Source organism: Syngnathus acus, chromosome 10 (genome assembly GCF_901709675.1).
Source record: "Syngnathus acus chromosome 10, fSynAcu1.2, whole genome shotgun sequence".
In the NCBI taxonomy this organism is placed as follows: domain Eukaryota; kingdom Metazoa; phylum Chordata; class Actinopteri; order Syngnathiformes; family Syngnathidae; genus Syngnathus; species Syngnathus acus.
In genome coordinates this window covers 12,327,424-12,350,273 of record NC_051095.1, presented here as the reverse complement: position 1 = coordinate 12,350,273, position 22,850 = coordinate 12,327,424, and the positions used below count along the sequence as shown (strand labels likewise).

The 22,850-nt window shown below is 45.6% G+C and overlaps 5 protein-coding genes across 7 annotated transcripts in view; 1 reads left to right on the top strand and 4 right to left on the bottom strand.

Annotated features, from left to right (window-relative positions):
- Positions 1 to 560: 560 nt before the first annotated feature.
- LOC119128649 lies at positions 561 to 3,560 on the bottom strand. Of its 2 annotated transcripts, XM_037261230.1 has the most exons (6): positions 3,470 to 3,560; positions 3,107 to 3,343; positions 2,564 to 2,836; positions 1,359 to 1,679; positions 1,175 to 1,278; positions 561 to 1,116 (listed from the first exon to the last, which is right to left on the bottom strand). In XM_037261230.1, exons 2-5 carry the CDS (start codon positions 3,189 to 3,191, stop codon positions 1,196 to 1,198), a joined length of 762 nt encoding a protein of 253 aa, XP_037117125.1. In that variant the 5' UTR covers positions 3,192 to 3,343; positions 3,470 to 3,560; the 3' UTR covers positions 561 to 1,116; positions 1,175 to 1,195. The 2 variants fall into 2 exon arrangements, with proteins under 2 accessions (XP_037117125.1, XP_037117124.1); XM_037261229.1 differs by having other exon boundaries at positions 3,107 to 3,559.
- si:ch73-43g23.1 (uncharacterized protein C4orf54 homolog) overlaps positions 3,109 to 22,850 on the top strand; it is a 30,392-nt gene continuing 10,650 nt past the window's right edge. Inside the window, exons 1-2 of the mRNA XM_037261227.1 lie at positions 3,109 to 3,134; positions 7,353 to 7,368. The gene's annotated coding sequence lies outside the window, so the exon portion shown is untranslated. The remainder of the gene's footprint in view (positions 3,135 to 7,352; positions 7,369 to 22,850) is intronic.
- LOC119129720 lies at positions 4,107 to 7,795 on the bottom strand. The gene is made up of 4 exons (XM_037263108.1): positions 7,343 to 7,795; positions 6,800 to 7,072; positions 5,616 to 5,915; positions 4,107 to 4,111 (listed from the first exon to the last, which is right to left on the bottom strand). The coding sequence occupies exons 1-4, from the start codon at positions 7,425 to 7,427 to the stop codon at positions 4,107 to 4,109; spliced, it is 663 nt and encodes a 220-aa protein (XP_037119003.1). The 5' UTR covers positions 7,428 to 7,795.
- On the bottom strand, positions 14,421 to 17,407 carry LOC119128650. Of its 2 annotated transcripts, XM_037261233.1 has the most exons (5): positions 17,023 to 17,407; positions 16,660 to 16,896; positions 16,117 to 16,389; positions 15,111 to 15,394; positions 14,421 to 14,758 (listed from the first exon to the last, which is right to left on the bottom strand). In XM_037261233.1, the coding sequence occupies exons 2-4, from the start codon at positions 16,742 to 16,744 to the stop codon at positions 15,123 to 15,125; spliced, it is 630 nt and encodes a 209-aa protein (XP_037117128.1). In that variant the 5' UTR covers positions 16,745 to 16,896; positions 17,023 to 17,407; the 3' UTR covers positions 14,421 to 14,758; positions 15,111 to 15,122. The 2 variants fall into 2 exon arrangements, with proteins under 2 accessions (XP_037117128.1, XP_037117127.1); XM_037261232.1 differs by having other exon boundaries at positions 16,660 to 17,407.
- rmnd5b (required for meiotic nuclear division 5 homolog B) lies at positions 17,887 to 22,843 on the bottom strand. The gene is made up of 10 exons (XM_037261228.1): positions 22,698 to 22,843; positions 21,316 to 21,512; positions 21,061 to 21,203; positions 20,848 to 20,985; positions 20,655 to 20,755; positions 20,172 to 20,338; positions 19,873 to 20,038; positions 19,663 to 19,765; positions 19,429 to 19,583; positions 17,887 to 19,355 (listed from the first exon to the last, which is right to left on the bottom strand). Exons 2-10 carry the CDS (start codon positions 21,452 to 21,454, stop codon positions 19,292 to 19,294), a joined length of 1,176 nt encoding a protein of 391 aa, XP_037117123.1. The 5' UTR covers positions 21,455 to 21,512; positions 22,698 to 22,843; the 3' UTR covers positions 17,887 to 19,291.

Sequence of the window (22,850 nt, the reverse complement as noted above, 5' to 3'; positions counted from 1 at the left end):
ATAAAAAGAGTATACCGAAGGTGTGGTGTCAACAAAAGTCAAATCTTAACTCAAATGCCAATAATGCAAACAAACGAGGAGCTTTAACTTTTCATGTTTTATGACACGATGGGATGTAAACACGTGGACTGCACTTCTTAAGCACTAGTCTGACCCAAACACTATAGTAAATATCAGCCATAGACCAACCCAAATTAAGTGGTTTTATATTATTCATATTGCAGCCTTTGTCATTCTACTACATTGTCGTTGGGAATTTGATTGTCAGTTGTTCAGCCCTGAAGCGCACCACTGATATTTCTGTGTCTTTTTAATGCAATCTATCACCCTGCCCTGCTTAAAAATGATTTGTTTGCTGGGAGGCTGTGGTTGTTGCCGCACAAAACCTTAACAGGCTGCATGGATGGAAGTGTGGTGGTATTAAAAAGGGTGGGGCTATAGAGGGCGCTTTAGTGTGGACATTTTTAAGAAATCCAAGCAATTGTCAAAAATATTCCGATTTCGACTGACGTTAACCGCCAAGGTGCATTTATCATCCCAAGTTTCTACTTGAAGCTGTATTCAACAAATTTGGCCTTTATTCAAGTTATAAAGATTCAAACCATGAGCATGCACATCATTGGAAGAATCCTTTGGAAGCAAAGCAGCATCAGACCGATCAAACGGATGCCCGAAAATGAGAAAAAGAAAAAAAGTTTGCAAATCCTGCGGCGGCGGGCGCATTCCAGGCTCTTGCTAACGGCTGCCCGTGATGCTGCAAAGCACCTTTGCCGCTTCTTTCAAGCTGAAGACCATCAAGACCCGGCTGGCTCTGTTTTCGTGGAGTCATCATGTACATTGTATCATAACATCGAGACAGAAAAGAGCAAGGAGCACTACAAAAGTGCTGCAAATGCAATTGATTCGGTTTTCATTCTGTTTTTGTGTGTGTGGGGGGGGGAGGTATTTTCTTCTGTGAAACGCTGCTCGTCGTCGATGTTGAGTATCATCGTCTGGAGGGCAAAATCCTTTTGGGAGGCGCTCACTGAGGGTGGAGTGGGCTTGCTGAGGGGGGAGCGGGCTGCTTGCGGTGGAGTGCTCCGTCTCCTAGCCAGGGACGGACGTGGACAGCAGCAGCTGAGGAGAAGCAGACGGCTTGAAGGGAGGTCACTTGGACGGACGGACGTTGACTCACCCGCTGGTCTTGCGGCGGGCGCTACACCATCCAGTAGAGCTGAGCCAGGACGGACATCACCAGCAGAGAAACGCTGTAGGACAGGGCACCCACACCTGCTTTATCTTAATAAAGAGAAAGCGGTCAGCTGGGCGCATATCGAATATGAACTGTAGTGACACTTGCGACGGCTGAGAGTACTGACCTTTGCTGTCAACGCTCACAACATTGCTGTCAACGCTCACAACATTGCTGCCAACATCGCCGTCCTTGAGTGTCAAGGCCAAGGATGACATCTCAGTGCCGTCGAATTGTTTGGCCACGCAAACGTATTCGACCTTGACGGTTGGGTCGGGTTTGCTGACGATCATCACCGCTTTGCCCAGAATGTAGTCTCCATGGCCGACCGGAGCGTCGTCCTTCTTCCACACGAGGTCTTTGAAGTGTTCATTCTCGTTGATGGAGCAGTGCAAGGCCACAGAGTTACCAGTGTAACGTTTGACCTGGACATTGGAGGTTGGCTTTTCTATTGGACAAAGGAAATGCGGCACATTCACTTTTTGCCCAAAGGTTGCGTGTGACGGCAACAAAATGTTGGACTTTATAAAAGGGGGCAGATCATTGTTTGGATTGCATACATTCCAAAAAGCTAACTTTCGATCATTACAAAAAAGAAATGTTTGACCTTTTAGAAGGGGGCAGATCATTGTTTGGATTGCATACATTCCAAAAAGCTAACTTTCGATCATTACAAAAAAGAAATGTTTGACCTTTTAGAAGGGGGGCAGATCACATTTTGGATTGCATAAATTCCAAAAAGTTTGAATCATTACAACAAAGAAATGGTGGACCTTTTAAAAGGGGGGCAGCAGATCATCTTGTGGAGTGCCTAAATTCCCAAAAGCTAACTTTGACTCATTACAACAAAGAAATGGTTGACCTTTTAAAAGGGGGCGGCAGATCCATCTTTTGGATTGCATAAATTCCAAAAAGCAAAATCATTACATCAAAGAAATGGGTGACCTTTTAAAAGGGGGCAGATATTCTTTTGGATTGCATTTTACTCGAAAGTCCAAAAAGCTAACTTTGAATCATTACAGCAAAGAAATGGTTGACCTTTTCAAAGGGCGCAGATCATCTTCCGGATTGCATTTTACTCAAAATTCCAAAAAGCTGACTTTGAAACATCACAGTGACAATCTCACACTTTTCAGACCTGGCATTTTACGATCAATTCTACAGGGTGGAAAAAGGCAACTTTGAATCATTAATCAATATTATCATCATTCATAAAATCTCACAACAGCCCCCCGAGAACACTGGACTTTTTGCTCTCGAATCGGAGGTTGGCTGAGATGCCAAAAGAGGATAGTGATAGGAGGGGAGACTGCGCTGTAATTTCAAACTCACCCACAATCTTGACAAAGAACACCTTCACCTTACAGTCAGCAAGGGAAGTCCCGTCGATGGCCGCGTATGTCCCTTCGTCGCCGGTCTTCAGTGATGTGATCGTCGCCTTCTTATTTGAGTCATCGGCGTCGACGACTGCCCAGGTGTCGGAGAGAACTGATCCATCCTTCTTCCAGGCGATCGTGTTGGAAGTCGGAACGTCGTAAAGCAATTCGAGCTTTTGACCCACATTGCAGGTGCATATGTTGTCCGCATCGCACGAGCAGGGTGCGGCTGCCAGAAGTAGAAAAGGTGAATTCCACCCAGTCCGTCCCATACATCAAAGTACACCCTGAACAATGCTGGCTTAAGAAGAGCCATCCCAATGCAAGTCGGGTGAGTTTGCCCAAACACTTTTTTTTTTTCATTTGGTAACACAACATAAAGTTGAGTAACTTCCTGGGTCTGTCAGCACTTTTAAGGGTGTACCCAAAAAACGAGTTTACTTTAGTGCTGACTTTGCAATGTCGATCGCGCATCTCAAAAGACAATTTCGACTGTTACCTTCAGCGGTAGCAGCAGCAGCAGCAGCGAGGCATAAGAACTCGAGGAGCAGCACAAGTGCAAGCTGCATCTTGGGGTTCAGCATTGCAGACGATCTCTCTCCAAGCAGGCACGGAGTCCGCAACAAGTCTTGGCGGCGGCGACAGGTAGGTAGGTAAGTAGGGCACAAGGCGAACGCGGTCAGGCAGCTGGCAGCGAGCGCAGTGGGCAAGTGATGGCTGCTCCGCCCGCCGTACCCTGCAAGATCATGATCCGCACGTCACATACAGCAAACGTCAGCAAGCGGCTTTGACACGCAGGGGACACTTTGAGCCTTTTGCTTTTAAATTTTGCAAAGCGTGTGCGGAGGGGGCCCCCGGCCACCTGACGTGACGTTTGGCGCCCTCTTTGCATGACGCGGCGAGCGTCAGTGACACGCAGGCGGCTTCTTCCAGCAAATCCCGCAAACAGCGCCTTTTGGATGCGAGAGAACCCCATTTCTAATCGTTTCTTTCAAACAGCGTTGCCTTCCTTTCTCTCCGTTATTTCTCCAAGAGCAAAAGTCTCGCAGGTCTCGCAGAGTTCAAATGCCCGCATGTTCCAATTCGTGCTGCGTCATCATTGTCACGGCCGCCGCTTTAAAGACAAAGGCGAACAACAAGCACGTATAGGTGACGAATCGTAGGCAAGCCCATTTTGGAAGTCAATGCAATTGTTTTCAACTCAAATGAAAGGCAACAACAAGGTTTCTCAGGGTGCCACGACTGGCTCCTTTTTGGCAACTGGTTATAGTGCAAAGGGCAACGGGTTTGACACCAAGTTGCGCAAGTGACTTTTGATCATATAAACACATTCTTTTGTTCTTTTTTTTTTTTTTTGACTTTCAAATAATTCACGATACATTGAATGGGGTAAATAGCTCATTTTATTATTTTTATTTTTTTTCCAGCACCTAAAATCCTGTAAATACTCTGGGATTTTTTTATTGCTCTCCAGTCTACAGGCCTGGGTTTGTCCACCTTCAACCTATGGAGGGATAGTTATATTGTGGTTGACAAACTCAATGACAAGGGCTCTTTTAAATAGGTATACAGTAGGGGTGTAAATCGCGGGTTATGTCACGATACGATATCATATCGATACAAAGACCCCCGATACGATATTTGCCGATATCTTAAAGCCTGCTGTGATTCATTCACGATACATCACGATGTAGTGCTCCACGATCGATATATTTTTTTTTTTTAAATAAAAAATATAGAACAATATCCTGATTTATAACAATTCATACGCAAAATCAACAAGGTACTGCAAACTCTTTATTTAGGAAATTACAAGAGTATTGTAGTATACAAAGTGCTTATTTTAACACTGAACTTTATCAAATTCCTATATTTTTTCTCATATAAGTAAAGAAAAATGAATATTCTTTCTTTTTTGTAATACCATTAACTTTAAAGTGCATTACTGAACTATTTATTTACAATAATTTTAATTGTCCGTTGAGCCATCTTTTCTTTGGAATCCAAAGTGCTTCCAAACGAATGACTTGAAGCCCAAAGGGGAGCGAATTTCCTCGTCTTCTTGGACACTAGCCATAGCACCAGCCCAGGAGCCGCGTAGTTGTCGGCTCCCCTTTCACGTGCCTGCTCTGCTCTGCTCACAACACGCCGCGTACTGCTCCCGGAAAGAGGAAGCAAGCAACAATGAACTGGATTTCAAAATAAAGTCGCGTCTAATGTCCGAGGTCAAACACGGCGATATAAATCGATGTTTACGTTTAGCATCGATGGCAATAAATCGTAGAGCATTATATCGATTAATCGATGTGTATCGATGAATCGTTACACCCCTAGTATACAGTAATCAGGGCCGGGAGATTTCTTTCAGGCCAGGAGTCAGTTATGTAACCAGGCCACCCTGGCCTTGCCCACACGTGCATGTTCACACCCACACTTAAATGCTTGGGCACAAGCAAAACGCATTTGTGCACACACACATGCACACAATCATTCTTTGGGGTTTTGTTGTGGGTGGTACCATAAAAAAAAATCCAAATCTCTAGAATGAGTACAAGCAAACTAATCCAAAGGTCTCTCTGATTCTGTCAGCCTGCCTGCCTGTCAGCCTGCCTGCCTGTCAGCCTGCCTGCCTGTCAGCCTGCCTGCCTGTCAGCCTGCCTGCCTGTCAGCCTGCCTGTCAGCCTGCCTGTCAGCCTGCCTGTCAGCCTGCCTGCCTGCCTGCCTGCCTGCCTGCCTGCCTGCCTGCCTGCCTGCCTGCCTGCCTGCCTGCCCGCCTGCCTGCCTGCCTGCCTGCCTGCCCGCCCGCCTGCCTGCCCGCCTGCCTGCCTGCCCTCCTGCCTGCCTGCCCGCCTGCCTGCCCGCCTGCCCGCCTGCCTGCCTGCCTGCCTGCCCGCCCGCCCGCCCGCCCGCCCGCCTGCCTGCCTGCCTGCCTGCCTGCCTGCCTGCCTGCCCGCCTGCCTGTCTGTCTGTGTCTTGAGTTGGTCTTTCCCTTGCACTGCTCCCTGTACTTGTCTTGGCAGTATACTCGGCATCTGCTGGGACATCGCCGTCCTTGAGTGTCAAGGCCAAGGATGACATCTCAGTGCCGTCGAATTGTTTGGCCACGCAAACGTATTCGACCTTGACGGTTGGGTCGGGTTTGCTGACGATCATCACCGCTTTGCCCAGAATGTAGTCTCCATGGCCGACCGGAGCGTCGTCCTTCTTCCACACGAGGTCTTTGAAGTGTTCATTCTCGTTGATGGAGCAGTGCAAGGCCACAGAGTTACCAGTGTAACGTTTGACCTGGACATTGGAGGTTGGCTTTTCTATTGGACAAAGGAAATGCGGCACATTCACTTTTTGCCCAAAGGTTGCGTGTGACGGCAACAAAATGTTGGACTTTATAAAAGGGGGCAGATCATTGTTTGGATTGCATACATTCCAAAAAGCTAACTTTCGATCATTACAAAAAAGAAATGTTTGACCTTTTAGAAGGGGGCAGATCATTGTTTGGATTGCATACATTCCAAAAAGCTAACTTTCGATCATTACAAAAAAGAAATGTTTGACCTTTTAGAAGGGGGGCAGATCACATTTTGGATTGCATAAATTCCAAAAAGTTTGAATCATTACAACAAAGAAATGGTGGACCTTTTAAAAGGGGGGCAGCAGATCATCTTGTGGAGTGCCTAAATTCCCAAAAGCTAACTTTGACTCATTACAACAAAGAAATGGTTGACCTTTTAAAAGGGGGCGGCAGATCCATCTTTTGGATTGCATAAATTCCAAAAAGCAAAATCATTACATCAAAGAAATGGGTGACCTTTTAAAAGGGGGCAGATATTCTTTTGGATTGCATTTTACTCGAAAGTCCAAAAAGCTAACTTTGAATCATTACAGCAAAGAAATGGTTGACCTTTTCAAAGGGCGCAGATCATCTTCCGGATTGCATTTTACTCAAAATTCCAAAAAGCTGACTTTGAAACATCACAGTGACAATCTCACACTTTTCAGACCTGGCATTTTACGATCAATTCTACAGGGTGGAAAAAGGCAACTTTGAATCATTAATCAATATTATCATCATTCATAAAATCTCACAACAGCCCCCCGAGAACACTGGACTTTTTGCTCTCGAATCGGAGGTTGGCTGAGATGCCAAAAGAGGATAGTGATAGGAGGGGAGACTGCGCTGTAATTTCAAACTCACCCACAATCTTGACAAAGAACACCTTCACCTTACAGTCAGCAAGGGAAGTCCCGTCGATGGCCGCGTATGTCCCTTCGTCGCCGGTCTTCAGTGATGTGATCGTCGCCTTCTTATTTGAGTCATCGGCGTCGACGACTGCCCAGGTGTCGGAGAGAACTGATCCATCCTTCTTCCAGGCGATCGTGTTGGAAGTCGGAACGTCGTAAAGCAATTCGAGCTTTTGACCCACATTGCAGGTGCATATGTTGTCCGCATCGCACGAGCAGGGTGCGGCTGCCAGAAGTAGAAAAGGTGAATTCCACCCAGTCCGTCCCATACATCAAAGTACACCCTGAACAATGCTGGCTTAAGAAGAGCCATCCCAATGCAAGTCGGGTGAGTTTGCCCAAACACTTTTTTTTTTTCATTTGGTAACACAACATAAAGTTGAGTAACTTCCTGGGTCTGTCAGCACTTTTAAGGGTGTACCCAAAAAACGAGTTTACTTTAGTGCTGACTTTGCAATGTCGATCGCGCATCTCAAAAGACAATTTCGACTGTTACCTTCAGCGGTAGCAGCAGCAGCAGCAGCGAGGCATAAGAACTCGAGGAGCAGCACAAGTGCAAGCTGCATCTTGGGGTTCAGCATTGCAGACGATCTCTCTCCAAGCAGGCACGGAGTCCGCAACAAGTCTTGGCGGCGGCGACAGGTAGGTAGGTAAGTAGGGCACAAGGCGAACGCGGTCAGGCAGCTGGCAGCGAGCGCAGTGGGCAAGTGATGGCTGCTCCGCCCGCCGTACCCTGCAAGATCATGATCCGCACGTCACATACAGCAAACGTCAGCAAGCGGCTTTGACACGCAGGGGACACTTTGAGCCTTTTGCTTTTAAATTTTGCAAAGCGTGTGCGGAGGGGGCCCCCGGCCACCTGACGTGACGTTTGGCGCCCTCTTTGCATGACGCGGCGAGCGTCAGTGACACGCAGGCGGCTTCTTCCAGCAAATCCCGCAAACAGCGCCTTTTGGATGCGAGAGAACCCCATTTCTAATCGTTTCTTTCAAACAGCGTTGCCTTCCTTTCTCTCCGTTATTTCTCCAAGAGCAAAAGTCTCGCAGGTCTCGCAGAGTTCAAATGCCCGCATGTTCCAATTCGTGCTGCGTCATCATTGTCACGGCCGCCGCTTTAAAGACAAAGGCGAACAACAAGCACGTATAGGTGACGAATCGTAGGCAAGCCCATTTTGGAAGTCAATGCAATTGTTTTCAACTCAAATGAAAGGCAACAACAAGGTTTCTCAGGGTGCCACGACTGGCTCCTTTTTGGCAACTGGTTATAGTGCAAAGGGCAACGGGTTTGACACCAAGTTGCGCAAGTGACTTTTGATCATATAAACACATTCTTTTGTTCTTTTTTTTTTTTTTTGACTTTCAAATAATTCACGATACATTGAATGGGGTAAATAGCTCATTTTATTATTTTTATTTTTTTTCCAGCACCTAAAATCCTGTAAATACTCTGGGATTTTTTTATTGCTCTCCAGTCTACAGGCCTGGGTTTGTCCACCTTCAACCTATGGAGGGATAGTTATATTGTGGTTGACAAACTCAATGACAAGGGCTCTTTTAAATAGGTATACAGTAGGGGTGTAAATCGCGGGTTATGTCACGATACGATATCATATCGATACAAAGACCCCCGATACGATATTTGCCGATATCTTAAAGCCTGCTGTGATTCATTCACGATACATCACGATGTAGTGCTCCACGATCGATATATTTTTTTTTTTTAAATAAAAAATATAGAACAATATCCTGATTTATAACAATTCATACGCAAAATCAACAAGGTACTGCAAACTCTTTATTTAGGAAATTACAAGAGTATTGTAGTATACAAAGTGCTTATTTTAACACTGAACTTTATCAAATTCCTATATTTTTTCTCATATAAGTAAAGAAAAATGAATATTCTTTCTTTTTTGTAATACCATTAACTTTAAAGTGCATTACTGAACTATTTATTTACAATAATTTTAATTGTCCGTTGAGCCATCTTTTCTTTGGAATCCAAAGTGCTTCCAAACGAATGACTTGAAGCCCAAAGGGGAGCGAATTTCCTCGTCTTCTTGGACACTAGCCATAGCACCAGCCCAGGAGCCGCGTAGTTGTCGGCTCCCCTTTCACGTGCCTGCTCTGCTCTGCTCACAACACGCCGCGTACTGCTCCCGGAAAGAGGAAGCAAGCAACAATGAACTGGATTTCAAAATAAAGTCGCGTCTAATGTCCGAGGTCAAACACGGCGATATAAATCGATGTTTACGTTTAGCATCGATGGCAATAAATCGTAGAGCATTATATCGATTAATCGATGTGTATCGATGAATCGTTACACCCCTAGTATACAGTAATCAGGGCCGGGAGATTTCTTTCAGGCCAGGAGTCAGTTATGTAACCAGGCCACCCTGGCCTTGCCCACACGTGCATGTTCACACCCACACTTAAATGCTTGGGCACAAGCAAAACGCATTTGTGCACACACACATGCACACAATCATTCTTTGGGGTTTTGTTGTGGGTGGTACCATAAAAAAAAATCCAAATCTCTAGAATGAGTACAAGCAAACTAATCCAAAGGTCTCTCTGATTCTGTCAGCCTGCCTGCCTGTCAGCCTGCCTGCCTGTCAGCCTGCCTGCCTGTCAGCCTGCCTGCCTGTCAGCCTGCCTGCCTGTCAGCCTGCCTGTCAGCCTGCCTGTCAGCCTGCCTGTCAGCCTGCCTGCCTGCCTGCCTGCCTGCCTGCCTGCCTGCCTGCCTGCCTGCCTGCCTGCCTGCCCGCCTGCCTGCCTGCCTGCCTGCCTGCCCGCCCGCCTGCCTGCCCGCCTGCCTGCCTGCCCTCCTGCCTGCCTGCCCGCCTGCCTGCCCGCCTGCCCGCCTGCCTGCCTGCCTGCCTGCCCGCCCGCCCGCCCGCCCGCCCGCCTGCCTGCCTGCCTGCCTGCCTGCCTGCCTGCCTGCCCGCCTGCCTGTCTGTCTGTGTCTTGAGTTGGTCTTTCCCTTGCACTGCTCCCTGTACTTGTCTTGGCAGTATACTCGGCATCTGCTGGGACAACCAGCATCACCAAGGGCGACGAGACTCAATACAGGTTGGAGGTTGACCATCTGACCGCGTGGTGCAGGGACAACAACGTCCTGCTGAACGTCAACAAGACCAAGGAGATTGTTGTTGACTTCCGGAAGGGTCACACCCAACACCTGCCGCTGACCATCGACGGTGCTGTGGTGGGGAGAGTGAGCAGCACCAGATTCCTGGGGGTGCACATCAGTGAGGATCTCTCCTGGTCCACCAACACCGCATCACTGGCGAAGAAAGCTCAGCGCCGCCTGTACTTCCTGCGGAAACTCAGGCGAGCAAGTGCTCCTCCGGCCGTCATGACTACATTCTACCGTGGCACCATTGAGAGCGTCCTCTCAGTTGTATCGCTGTTTGGGGTGGTAGCTGCACTGAAGACAACATGAAGGCCCTGCAGCGCATAGTGAACACGGCTGGTAAGATTATTGGTGCTTCACTCCCCTCCCTGAAGGACATTTTCACCTCCCGTCTCACCCGCAAGGCGACGGCGATTGTGAGTGATGTGAGTCACCCCGCTCACTCTTTGTTTGATCTTCTGCCCTCTGGGAAGAGGTACAGGAGCCTGCGCTCCCGCACCACCAGACTCACCAACAGCTTCATACTCCAGGCTGTTAGGATCCTGAACTCTCTCCCCCCTTCTGCGTAGCGTCCTGTACTTTTGCGCTATATTCTGACTGTCTGCTGTATGCACACTTGCTCCATTTTTGCTCCTCTTATTTATTATGTTATTTGTTTATTTATTATTTATTCATCACTCTTATTTATTCATTGTTTGTGCCTTCTTGTTTTTATTTTTCTGGTGTTGTTTACTTGTATGTATATTGCGTACTATGTCTCGTCACCGTGGGATAGTGGGAACGTTGTTTCGATTTCTTTGTGTGTCTTGGCATAGAATAGAATAGAGAATAGAATAGATCTTTATTGTCATTGTCACATGTACAACGAAATTTAAAAAGTGCCAACCGATCCGCGCATGCGATAAAAAATATATAGAATAAATAGAATAAAAAGATTAAAAAAACAAGATAAAAACCCACAGAAGAACATACACAGACATAATCATTTACGTTTAGCTGCATTCAATGTGACTACCGCTGTAGGGTAAAAACTGTTGGCGAATCTGCTAGTCCTCGACCTAATTAATCTGTAGCGTCTGCCTGATGGCAACAGTTCGAAAAGGGAGTGGCCAGGGTGGGAAGTGTCCTTCAGAATGTTCTGTGTTTTTTTGAGACAGCGGGTTCTGTGTAGGTCTTCCAGTGTGGGGAGAGGGCAGCCAATGATCTTCTGTGCTGTGTTGATGACCCCTTGGAGCTTTTTCCTCTGAGCAGCAGTGCAGCTGGAGTACCAAACACATATACAGTACGTTAAAGTGCTTTCTATGGAGCAGCGATAGAAGGACACCAGCAGTCTCCGTGTAATGCTGTGCCTCCTCAGCACCCTTAAAAAGTAGAGTCTCTGTTGGGCGTTTTTAAGCAGCTCAGAGGTGTTCACGCCTTGAGATGAGCCCCATGTGAAGAAATTGACAATAAAGCAGACTTTGACTTTTTGACATTCAGTAAAATACACCATGGAATCAAAATAAATAAATAAATACCTGACACAATGATCTATTGACAGCTCAATCTAAACAAATGAACGTCTGCTGACAGTGTCTGACACATTTGAGTTGCAAATATGAAAAAAGCATCTGAGAAAAATCTGAAAGAAGAAACACATTACAGAGCATTAGAAACATTTTGTGTTTCATCTGTAACATCTGGAGACACCAGAGCTCTATAAACTTCAACATTGTCAGAAAAAATAACAGCTTGTTCTTAGAAAAAGATTCCCTCAGAGCGGGGATACAACGTTCAACTTTGTAGAATTTCACTTGTCTCTGTGGGGATGTACTGTATGGTCTGACAGACATGCACCCTGTAATTTCTCCTATTTACCAAAGGGTGGCAGCACCACCCCTCGCCGCTCATTTCTGCCATGGCGACTGCGAAGAAAGCGAGGACAGTTGACATTGAGGAACGTCGCTTTCAAGAGAAATGGGAATTACATTACTTCTTCGCTGAAAATCAAGGCAATTGTGTTCGTCTAATTTCTAAAGAGACGGTTGCCTTGTTTAAGGATTTCAACCTAAAGAGACACTAGTAGACTAAACATGCTGACACATAGGACAAGCTAACAGGGAGTAACCGCGCTGATAAAGTGAAGCAGCTCCAAACTGAAATGGCATCACAACAGCGATTCTTCACGCGGGGCTGTGAGTCCAAATTAAATCCAAATTAAATATTACTTCATATTAAATATTACGAAGTGGCCATGTTAATACTGTTGATGTTATAAACCTGTAGACATGACACAAACTATTACTTTCTGAAAGATATTGTAAATGACAAGAGCAAAACTCACTTGTTTTAACTTTTAATAATAACAGACAAATTTGCATGACTTATAACTCCTGTTTAAAATGTTCACGGAGCAAAAATAATTTTAAACTCATGCAAATGAAAGGCATTTCAAACAGTTTGTTCAATGTTATCTGACTCTTCAGATATGAATGAAAGGCAGAATTTGTGTTTTTAGAGTTGTTCACATCTGCCTGAATGGCTTATATTTGGTTATTTTGTCCTTTGAAAAATAAAGACAATTGTGACAATGAAATTTGTTTTATAACACTGTGTATTTGCATGAAATTTTTGTAGTTAAAAAAGGTCTGAAAAAACTATTGGCCCCCGGGGCCCTTCACCTTATTAAATCTGGCCCTCCTTGCAAAAAGTTTGGACACCCCTGGTATATGGTTAAAAAAAAAAAGAAGGTTCTTTGAGGCTTAACTGTAGTTTTAATTTATTAACTTGCTCCATATCAAATCATATTTACTTCATTCAGTTTCATCATCATTATATTCATTGCATTAAAGCTATATATACACACACCTATTTAGATGAATGAAAAGCACTTACCGGGCAGAATGGCTCTTCAAATGACGGACAAAGTTGGAAGTTGTCGTCTGACTGTCTGAAATGTTTCTGTTGCATATCTTGCACTGCGCTGTCCGTCATAAAGGTAATTACGATAGCCGAAGGTGATGATGACTCGCGGTACCGCTCCCGCTGACATCTTTTGTTTTATGTCTGGTATAAAGGGGCGTGATTCTCCAATAAACACGTTCGGTACGTAGAGAGGGCACGGCTGATTGATTGACAGGGTAGTGATCCAATCATGACAACGCCATTCTCAGCCTGCGCTCCTACCGTGTTATCGATATGATTTTTTCAAATGTATTATTCATTTTATAATCAAACTGCAAACATAAACTAAATAACACTGAAGTCATTCAAAGTCATCGTGTCTCAAGTCAAGTCCCGAGTCTTTAACTTCCAAGTAGAGTCTCAAGTCTTTTTGAATTTTTTGTCAAGTCAAGTCACAAGTCAACAAAACAGCGACTCGAGTCCAAGTCACAGTAACTCGAGTCCCCATCTCTCGAGTCACCACAGTTTTGTCTGTTTTGACACGCACGCCTGCCGCTCGATTCTCGTTTGCCTGACCCTGTGTGTTATGAGATGGCCGGATCATTGGTCACTTTAGCAAGTGCTGCCTCAGTGAAGTGGTTCGCTCTAAAACCAGACTGAAACCATTCGACTGTAATCAATAAGCTGCTGCACGACCACTGTTTTGAGAATCTTTGCTATGAATGGGAGATTCGAAACCCGCCTATAATTACAGAGACAACGCTCTGAACGCCGCCGCCGGTCCTGCGCAACTGCTCCTTCGGGCCTGCTCTGCTCTTCGCTCTGTCAGGTTGCTTTCTATGGCCAGCCGGCATGTCCTCCCACGGCCAGCTATAGGAAACAAGGGGCAGCCTTCCAGTCAGCCGTGGGTCACCATTAATCCACACATCCAGCTCGGACGGCACACTCAGCCATCTATCCACTTCCCCTATCCCATCGGTTCTTAACCGGGCTTCGATCGAACCCTAGGGGTTCGGTGAGCCGGTGTCAGGGCAGAAAGCGGAGGTCCACTGCGGAGGTCCGAACGCACCTGATTTATCCTGTAAATTGGTGATGACGCATGTCTGAACCCGTCTCGCAAAAGCGACACTAATTTGCAGGTATGTCATTTGTTGTGAGCTCATGCAGTGTGGGTTTTTTTTTTTTTCTTTGAACAAAGTGACCCACGCGCACGGCTCATTTGGCGCACCAGTAAAAAACATCAATGTCTTGTTTAAACTCCCCCCCACTAAAGAGGGCTTGGTTGAATGCGCCTATGAAACTGGTGGGCCAACAAGGTTAAGAACCACAGCCCTATCCCACTTTCAATACTTTGCTCTGCCCAGTTTGTCACATGTGCCGATCTCTATGTTCCGTGACTTGTGCCTTTATGTATGACACTACGTTTTCTCCAAGACAATGTCATTTGAGTTGTACTTGGATATTGCGCGTAGGAACATATGCTTCTGAGAAAACATCGAGGGCAGAGTTGCACTCATCTTTACTGCCAAGGTGCATCTATCAGCCAAATGGAAGCCGTATAACAAATTTGGCCTTTATTCAAGTTATAAAGATTCAAACCATGAGCATGCACATAATTGGGAGAATCCTTTGGAAGCAAGGCAGCATCTGACCACACGTAATGCGACATAAACTACAATCAAACTGATGCATGAAAATGAGGAAAAAGAACGTTTGCAAATCCCGCGGCGGCGGCGCATTCCAGGCTCTCCTGCCTGTGATGCTGCAAAGCAACTTTGCCGCTTCCTTCAAGCTGAAGACCATCAAGACCCGGCTGGCTCGCGGTTTTCCAAGAGTCATCTTGCACGTTGACACCGCCGTATCATAACATCGAGACAGACAGGAGCAAGCAGCGCTACAAAAAAAAGTGCTTTAAATACAATTGATTCGGTTTCCATTCTCTTGCATTTTTTGTGTGGATGTCTTTGTGCCTTTTGTGTGTGTGTGTGTGTGTGTGTGTGTGTGTGTGTGTGTGTGTGTGTGTGTGTGTGTGTGTGTGTGTGTGTGTGTGTGTGTGTATATATATATATATATATATATATATATATATACATATATATATATATTTATTTTAATTTTTCCTGTTCTCGGCAGAATGCTCCGTCTCCTAGTCTTTGTGTGGGTCACAAAGATAAAGCGTCTTTTTAAATATGGACTGTGGTGACCCTTTAGGGGGCGCTGCCTGCTGGGGGACAAAGAATACTCACCCCTGCTGCTCACTAGACCCTGAGTGGCAAGGTCGCGGATAGCTTCTGCGCGCCGTCGAATGATTTGCCAGCGCAACAGTAGTCACCGTTGTCGGATGCGCTGGCGCCAATGATGATCAGCATCGCGTTCTTCATTTTCAATTTGTACTTGCTTGAAGGACTGATGGCCTTGTCGTCCTTCTTCCACTCGAATGTTTTGAATTTCTTCCAGTCATCCCCAACGAGGCAGTGGAGAGCCACCGTGTTTCCAGTGTAACGCTTGACCGTGACACTGGTGACCCGATCTGTTGGGGGAAAAAAAGAAATGCGCCACTTCCACTTTTTGCCCAAAGGTCGCGTGTGACGACAACAAAATGTTTGACCTTTTTTTTAGAAGGGGGGCAGATCACATTTTGGATTGCATAAATTCCAAAAAGTTTGAATCCTTACAACAAAGAAATGGTGGACCTTTTAAAAGGGGGGCAGCAGATCATCTTGTGGAGTGCCTAAATTCCCAAAAGCTAACTTTGACTCATTACAACAAAGAAATGGTTGACCTTTTAAAAGGGGGCGGCAGATCCATCTTTTGGATTGCATAAATTCCAAAAAGCAAAATCATTACATCAAAGAAATGGGTGACCTTTTAAAAGGGGGCAGATATTCTTTTGGATTGCATTTTACTCGAAAGTCCAAAAAGCTAACTTTGAATCATTACAGCAAAGAAATGGTTGACCTTTTCAAAGGGCGCAGATCATCTTCCGAATTGCATTTTACTCAAAATTCCAAAAAGCTGACTTTGAAACATCACAGTGACAATCTCACACTTTTCAGACCTGGCATTTTACGATCAATTCTACAGGGTGGAAAAAGGCAACTTTGAATCATTAATCAATATTATCATCATTCATAAAATCTCACAACAGCCCCCCGAGAACACTGGACTTTTTGCTCTCGAATCGGAGGTTGGCTGAGATGCCAAAAGAGGATAGTGATAGGAGGGGAGACTGCGCTGTAATTTCAAACTCACCCACAATCTTGACAAAGAACACCTTCACCGTACAGTCAACAAGGGTAGTCCCGTCGATGGCCGCGTATGTCCCTTCGTCGCCGGTCTTCAGTGATGTGATCGTCGCCTTCTTATTTGAGTCATCGGCGTCGACGACTGCCCAGGTGTCGGAGAGAACTGATCCATCCTTCTTCCAGGCGATCGTGTTGGAAGTCGGAACGTCGTAAAGCAATTCGAGCTTTTGACCCACATTGCAGGTGCATATGTTGTCCGCATCGCACGAGCAGGGTGCGGCTGCCAGAAGTAGAAAAGGTGAATTCCACCCAGTCCGTCCCATACATCAAAGTACACCCTGAACAATGCTGGCTTAAGAAGAGCCATCCCAATGCAAGTCGGGTGAGTTTGCCCAAACACTTTTTTTTTTTCATTTGGTAACACAACATAAAGTTGAGTAACTTCCTGGGTCTGTCAGCACTTTTAAGGGTGTACCCAAAAAACGAGTTTACTTTAGTGCTGACTTTGCAATGTCGATCGCGCATCTCAAAAGACAATTTCGACTGTTACCTTCAGCGGTAGCAGCAGCAGCAGCAGCGAGGCACAAGAACTCGAGGAGCAGCACAAGTGCAAGCTGCATCTTGGGGTTCAGCATTGCAGACGATCTCTCTCCAAGCAGGCACGGAGTCCGCAACAAGTCTTGGCGGCGGCGACAGGTAGGTAGGTAGGTAGGGCACAAGGCGAACGCGGTCAGGCAGCTGGCAGCGAGCGCAGTGGGCAAGTGATGGCTGCTCCGCCCGCCGTACCCTGCAAGATCATGATCCGCACGTCACATACAGCAAACGTCAGCAAGCGGCTTTGACACGCAGGGGACACTTTGAGCCTTTTGCTTTTAAATTTTGCAAAGCGTGTGCGGAGGGGGCCCCCGGCCACCTGACGTGACGTTTGGCGCCCTCTTTGCATGACGCGGCGAGCGTCAGTGACACGCAGGCGGCTTCTTCCAGCAAATCCCGCAAACAGCGCCTTTTGGATGCGAGAGAACCCCATTTCTAATCGTTTATTTCAAACAGCGTTGCCTTCCTTTCTCTCCGTTATTTCTCCAAGAGCAAAAGTCTCGCAGGTCTCGCAGAGTTCAAATGCCCGCATGTTCCAATTCGTGCTGCGTCATCATTGACACGGCCGCCGCTTTAAAGACAAAGGCGAACAACAAGCACGTATAGGTGACGAATCGTAGGCAAGCCCATTTTGGAAGTCAATGCAATTGTTTTCAACTCAAATGAAAGGCAACAACAAGGTTTCTCAGGGTGCCACGACTGGCTCCTTTTTGGCAACTGGCTATAGTGCAAAGGGTAACGGGTTTGACACCAAGTTGCGCAAGTGACTTTTGATCATATAAACACATTCTTTTGTTCAGGCAAAAGAATCGGTATCGTTACGAAGGCATTCATGATGAATCTCATTGAAATGACTTTTGATCATTTTTGCGATGAATGGTGGATACGTGGTCATGGTTTTTCGCAACGATTGGGACACAAACAGCAGCATGTGTCCAATTCTTGATTCCTCAGTCTGTCTGTTCCATTTTTTCTTTTTGCCAGACTCTTAAGTGTGAGTAATTCAGTTTATGATGCCTTGAAATCTACAGCTGTGTGCCACCTGTTAAGTCTAATATTTAATTCATTAAAAGTAACTAAATATATTACTCTTCCATATTATCACGAAAACCGGATGTTCTAAGCAAAAAAGGAGGCCTCCAAGGACTTCCGTGTTGTTACGGAAAGTATAAGCCTTGTCAAGTGGCCTGGAATATAAACTTTTATTTCTGATACCTGGAAATGAAACATGTCTGGTTACATATTTACAATTAACTTGCATCGCGTACAGGAGAGCAGAAAATGCAAACAGACACGAGTGCTTGGACTCTGGAAGCGAGGAACTAATCTCAACCAAAAGAAGTCATTTGAATCTCAAAAACACACACACACACAAAGAAAATTAAAATCTCCATTATAAAGAAAATCCACATAAGCCTTGTGTGTGTAACACTGAATATAGTTCTATAGGTTTCATGTGTGACAGCTATGCTGGTGCAGTGCTTGCGGAGCGAATGAGGCTCACTGATGTCAGGTGACATCACAATTTCCAGGAGGATACTGGGAACATGCATTTGGATACCATGGAGCATTGCGGGACTGCGCCAAAAATCTGTAAGGTGTCCTTTAATTAATTTTCTTGACACTCCCTGTGCTGTGAGCATGAGCCCTGAGGATTTTTGAGGGGAAAAGAAAAAAAGATGCTTCTATTGCGACTGTCTTGAAAGAAAACCAAACCTATGCAACAGACAATCCAGCGGACGACGTCTCTACCCGCGGTGAGTAAAACGGAATCACCAGCCTTCCGGGCAGACTGCACAGCAATGGTCGCACCTCCAACTCATATGGCATGCCAGTATCAGGATACGCGGCGCGTTGGCGAGCAGTGCTGTGTCGATTAAGCATGTTTGCTCAGCTCGAGCAGTGCTGTGTCGATTAAGCATGTTTGCTCAGCTATTTTACATCAGGCTGTTTCGATGGACAACGGAAGGAAAGCACATTTCACAGTAGCATATATTTCCTTGATGTTGAGTTTGTTAAATACATACATGGAACAAAACAAACGGCTTCTACTTGGGGAGAATCTTGCTGGTGGAGTTAGTCACACGTGGGCTGTTTCCACACCGATCCGTGGCTCTGGATCAAAGAGGTGCTTGAGGCAACAGTCTTACTCGAGTGCTACTGCACATCTGCACTAAAAGGTGTTCTCGTTGCCTTAAGAAAAACAAGCAGTTTTTTTTTGTTTTTTTTAGAAGACAATGCAGCAGCAAAAAAAAAAAAAAAAGCCCAAAGACCAAACACTATAAATAATCATCATCACCATCATATTTCTGCTGCAAACAAGTTTGAATGAGTGATTCTCAGTCAAGCAATGTTTGGTTGTGAGGACATTCTTAATGACTCCTCATCTCACGGCAGGTTGCAGAGGGACCCTGAATTCTGCAGGGTGGCCAAAGGTCTCCCATGAGCACCGGGATCAAAGCTTACTGCTTGCAAGAATGGGTCATGGGCAGGGACAGAGGAGGCAGGTCGCGGCTAATGGTCCTGGAGAAATGCAAGGCGCTCCAGAGAACTTCATCATCCTCTTTCCCACGCAGGAGTGCAAGCTATCAAAAGTAAATCTGCTTGGCGTGTGAAGGATTCTGCTCCATGGGGCAGTATGGGCATTTCAACCTGACAATACACAAAACATTAAGTATGTGAGAAGGACACAATAGATCAAATCAACACATCAATGTTGACTTACTTCCCAGCATTGGTCAGTTTGTTGAGAGCATCTCTGGAGATGACGTGACCGCAGATGAGCTTCATGGGCGGGTTGCTCTCCGAGGTTTGTTGTCTGAGGATGGGGCAGGCAAACACCGAATGGTACCAGCATTTCTTGCCAAGGTCAATTTCAATCTGGACAAGCAAGGCGGATTGGTAGAAGACTGTAGAGAATAGGGAAGCAACACACTGGGGGAAAGAGAGCAAAACTCACGGGCAGCTCGTCTTTGTGCGTCCAGACACCGCTGCATTGCCGCTGCTCGATCACCTGCTTTATGTTCATCAGCACAGGCAAAGCCATGCAGCCTGAGGCAAAGCTGGGGGAGTAAAGCACTTGGTCATGTCGCAACCGCAACAAATAAATCACGACATGAAAACTTGTAAAGTTTTACGTGGTTCCCATCAAACGCGGCAGGGGACTCACCTAACACTAAGAGGAGACTCTACAGAGAGGCCCAGTAAAGCGCATGCGTCCCTTGTGAAGATATTGCAGATCTCCGCCCACTGATTGGTTTCCAGCAAACTCCGGTATGGAGAGTTCTCAATGCCATGACGCAGGTACACAAGGCTACCCATCAGGATCTGAATATCTGCACGTGCAACACATAGGCGAGAGCTCAAATATATCATTTATATTGATTGGATATGATTACGCATCACTGTGTCAAAATGTAGGATGACCGCTTACAGGGAAGAAGAGATGTATGGAAAATCTTCCCTTACCTCTCTGGTGCTGCGAAGCAAAGGGCTGAAAATGCCGAGCGTACTGTAGTGCTTCCATCTGATTGCTGATCCCCCCGCTGAGCAGACTGATAAAGTACAAGCGGTGCAATTTAAACTCTAAACTGCTGTTGAGGTCCAGAAGACGTTGGCGATTGGTCACTGCCCACCTAAAGTCGAGCAGAATAAAAGTTACAAAGGTCAGCATCGCTCATGGCGGGCGTCTTGCGCTTCATTCCAATACTGCATTGAGGGGCTGGGAAAGAGACGCGCATCGATTTGATCACTTTGCTTCAGCATCATCGAAATAATATCAACTATGGACGTCAACAAGCTTTTTCTTTTGCCGATGCAAGGTATCCTTCTGTGGTGCAGTCATAAAAACAATTCAATCTTTTGTAGCTTGATTGATAGATTGCGTGAAGATCAGGCAGTTCTAAAATGGGAGCAGATGATCAATGCGCAGTCAAATTCAAGTTAACATACTCGAGTGCCGGCCTCAGGTTCTGCATCCTTAGCGCTTCCAGGATCCTGTTGAGCTCGAGGAAAGGCTGCTTCATGCTCATATCTATCACTACACCCGACTCCTGGAAGACAACGCACGCATGACATGGCAGCGCGTGAAAAACAAAAAGCCCTACACAACAATAATGATGATGATGGAGGGTAGATTCTTTACCTGACAAAGATCTTCCGCCACACTGAGCATGCCTTGTCTGTACAGATGCTCCACAATGGTTTCACTCAGGTGTTTTTGTCTCTCTGGAGTGTCCCACACAGTCTCTGCGACCACAGCACTAATCTCGGCGTCAAAATTCTGTAAAGACACGTGTCAGGTGTCAATGTTGTTGTTGTTGGTTTTTTTTAAGCAAAACTGATCGCTCTTCTTTACCCTGTCGATGGCTTTGCCCACTTTAGACACGCTGCCGTGAATGTCCTTATGTCGAGAGGCTAGCATCTGGACTGTCTCTTTGATATTCTTACAGCACTGAGCCATGGTCTGAGACAGGACTGAGAGATCTCCGTCTTGGACTCCTGCAAAATTAAAAGCATCTTTTTTTTAAATTAAATTTAAATAAATTAAATCAACATTTATCACACAGGAAAAGACTGATTATCTTTTCAAAGAAAACTGTGTTTTCCTTACCAAAAGCAACCAGCTGTCCTCGTATCTCACAGACGCTGCGCAGGAGTTCGTCCAGCCTCTCCTCCGACTGGTGGCCGTACATGACGAAGCGGTGAAGCACTTTCTCCAGCTCCCGCTCCACACACGCACACTGTTCCATGCTTCACACGAGACACACACACATACACGCACACTGACCCACAGTTCCAAAACAGCACCTCGAAATGAAGAAAATAAGTGAAAATCAAATTATGGCCATATAACAGTACATGGGTAAGCATTGTTTCTTCACGTGGCTCTAAATGCAAATAACAACTTGGATGAACTGGGCTATACAAAAATGCTTAGTGAAAATTACTAAGAATGAACTGTGCTCTCGCTGACTACCGTTGCTTGCTCTTGCCACAGGAAAATGGTCTTGTCTGATTTAATCATCCTCTGATTTAATCTAAGAGGAACTACTGTGTTCACAACCACAATCTAAACAGTCTAAATATTCAATCGTATTAAGCAATTTGGATGTGTGAGACTTAACACGTGAATGCAAACATAGATAAGCAAACATTCACACTAACAATCTCACCTGAGAACAATTCACAGTGCCCAATCAACTTGCCATGCACGTTTTTGGAATGTGGGAGTAAACCGAAGTACCCGGTGAAAATGTTCGCCAATTTTCTCACACGTTACAGACCATCCAGTAACTGAATCATTAGCAATTCGTTTGTGCATTGGTTAGTTCAGGTTACGAATGAACAGATACGTGTATATTTTATTACTAGCAAAAATGGGAGTTTTGAACACGGCAGGGAAGTATTTAAACTGCTGGTGTTCATACTACTACAGTCTACGATCAGGTCTGGTCTGTGTCAAGTCTTGAGGCCTTGTGTTTACTAACGACGAAACCTCATTTGATCATCGGACAATATGAAATAACACCTGGAGATTGGTGAGTCTTAAAATGTATTAACCTTTTGTTGCAAGGACTAGATCACGATGTGATTTATTGTTTGTGTGCGTGTAGGTTAAACACCGTCTTTTACACAATGCTAGCCGAGGCTCATTTATGCTAAAGGAACAACAGTTAATGTATGCTATTCCCATTGGGTGATTTTACACACCAACTGGGACACTTAGTCCAAAAAAAGGACATATCTGTTACTATTAAAATGGGCATGTCGGAACGTCGTATAACAGTGCAGACCGTAAACAAACCGTATCAAAGCTCGTCACTGCTAGCAGCTAATTTGCTAGCCAGCGGCTAAGTGACTTGTCAAGGCCAAAATTAACTCGGCAGGGAATGTCGACGTAGCCACTAATACTTGTTAATAATCTCCCCGGCGCATAACGTCTACAGAACTATGAATAGTTATGAAGCTACGTTTTAAACAAAACCCACTTACCGATCTGGATTAGTTAGCAAACATTAGCGTTAGCCACTTGTCTGCAGTTGTTAGCAGTCCGAATGCGGATGTTCCTGTGTCGCATCATGACTTTACGTGATAACTTCACAGTAAAAGTCTTGCAGCCGCTTTGCAAGTCCAACAACTTTTGCT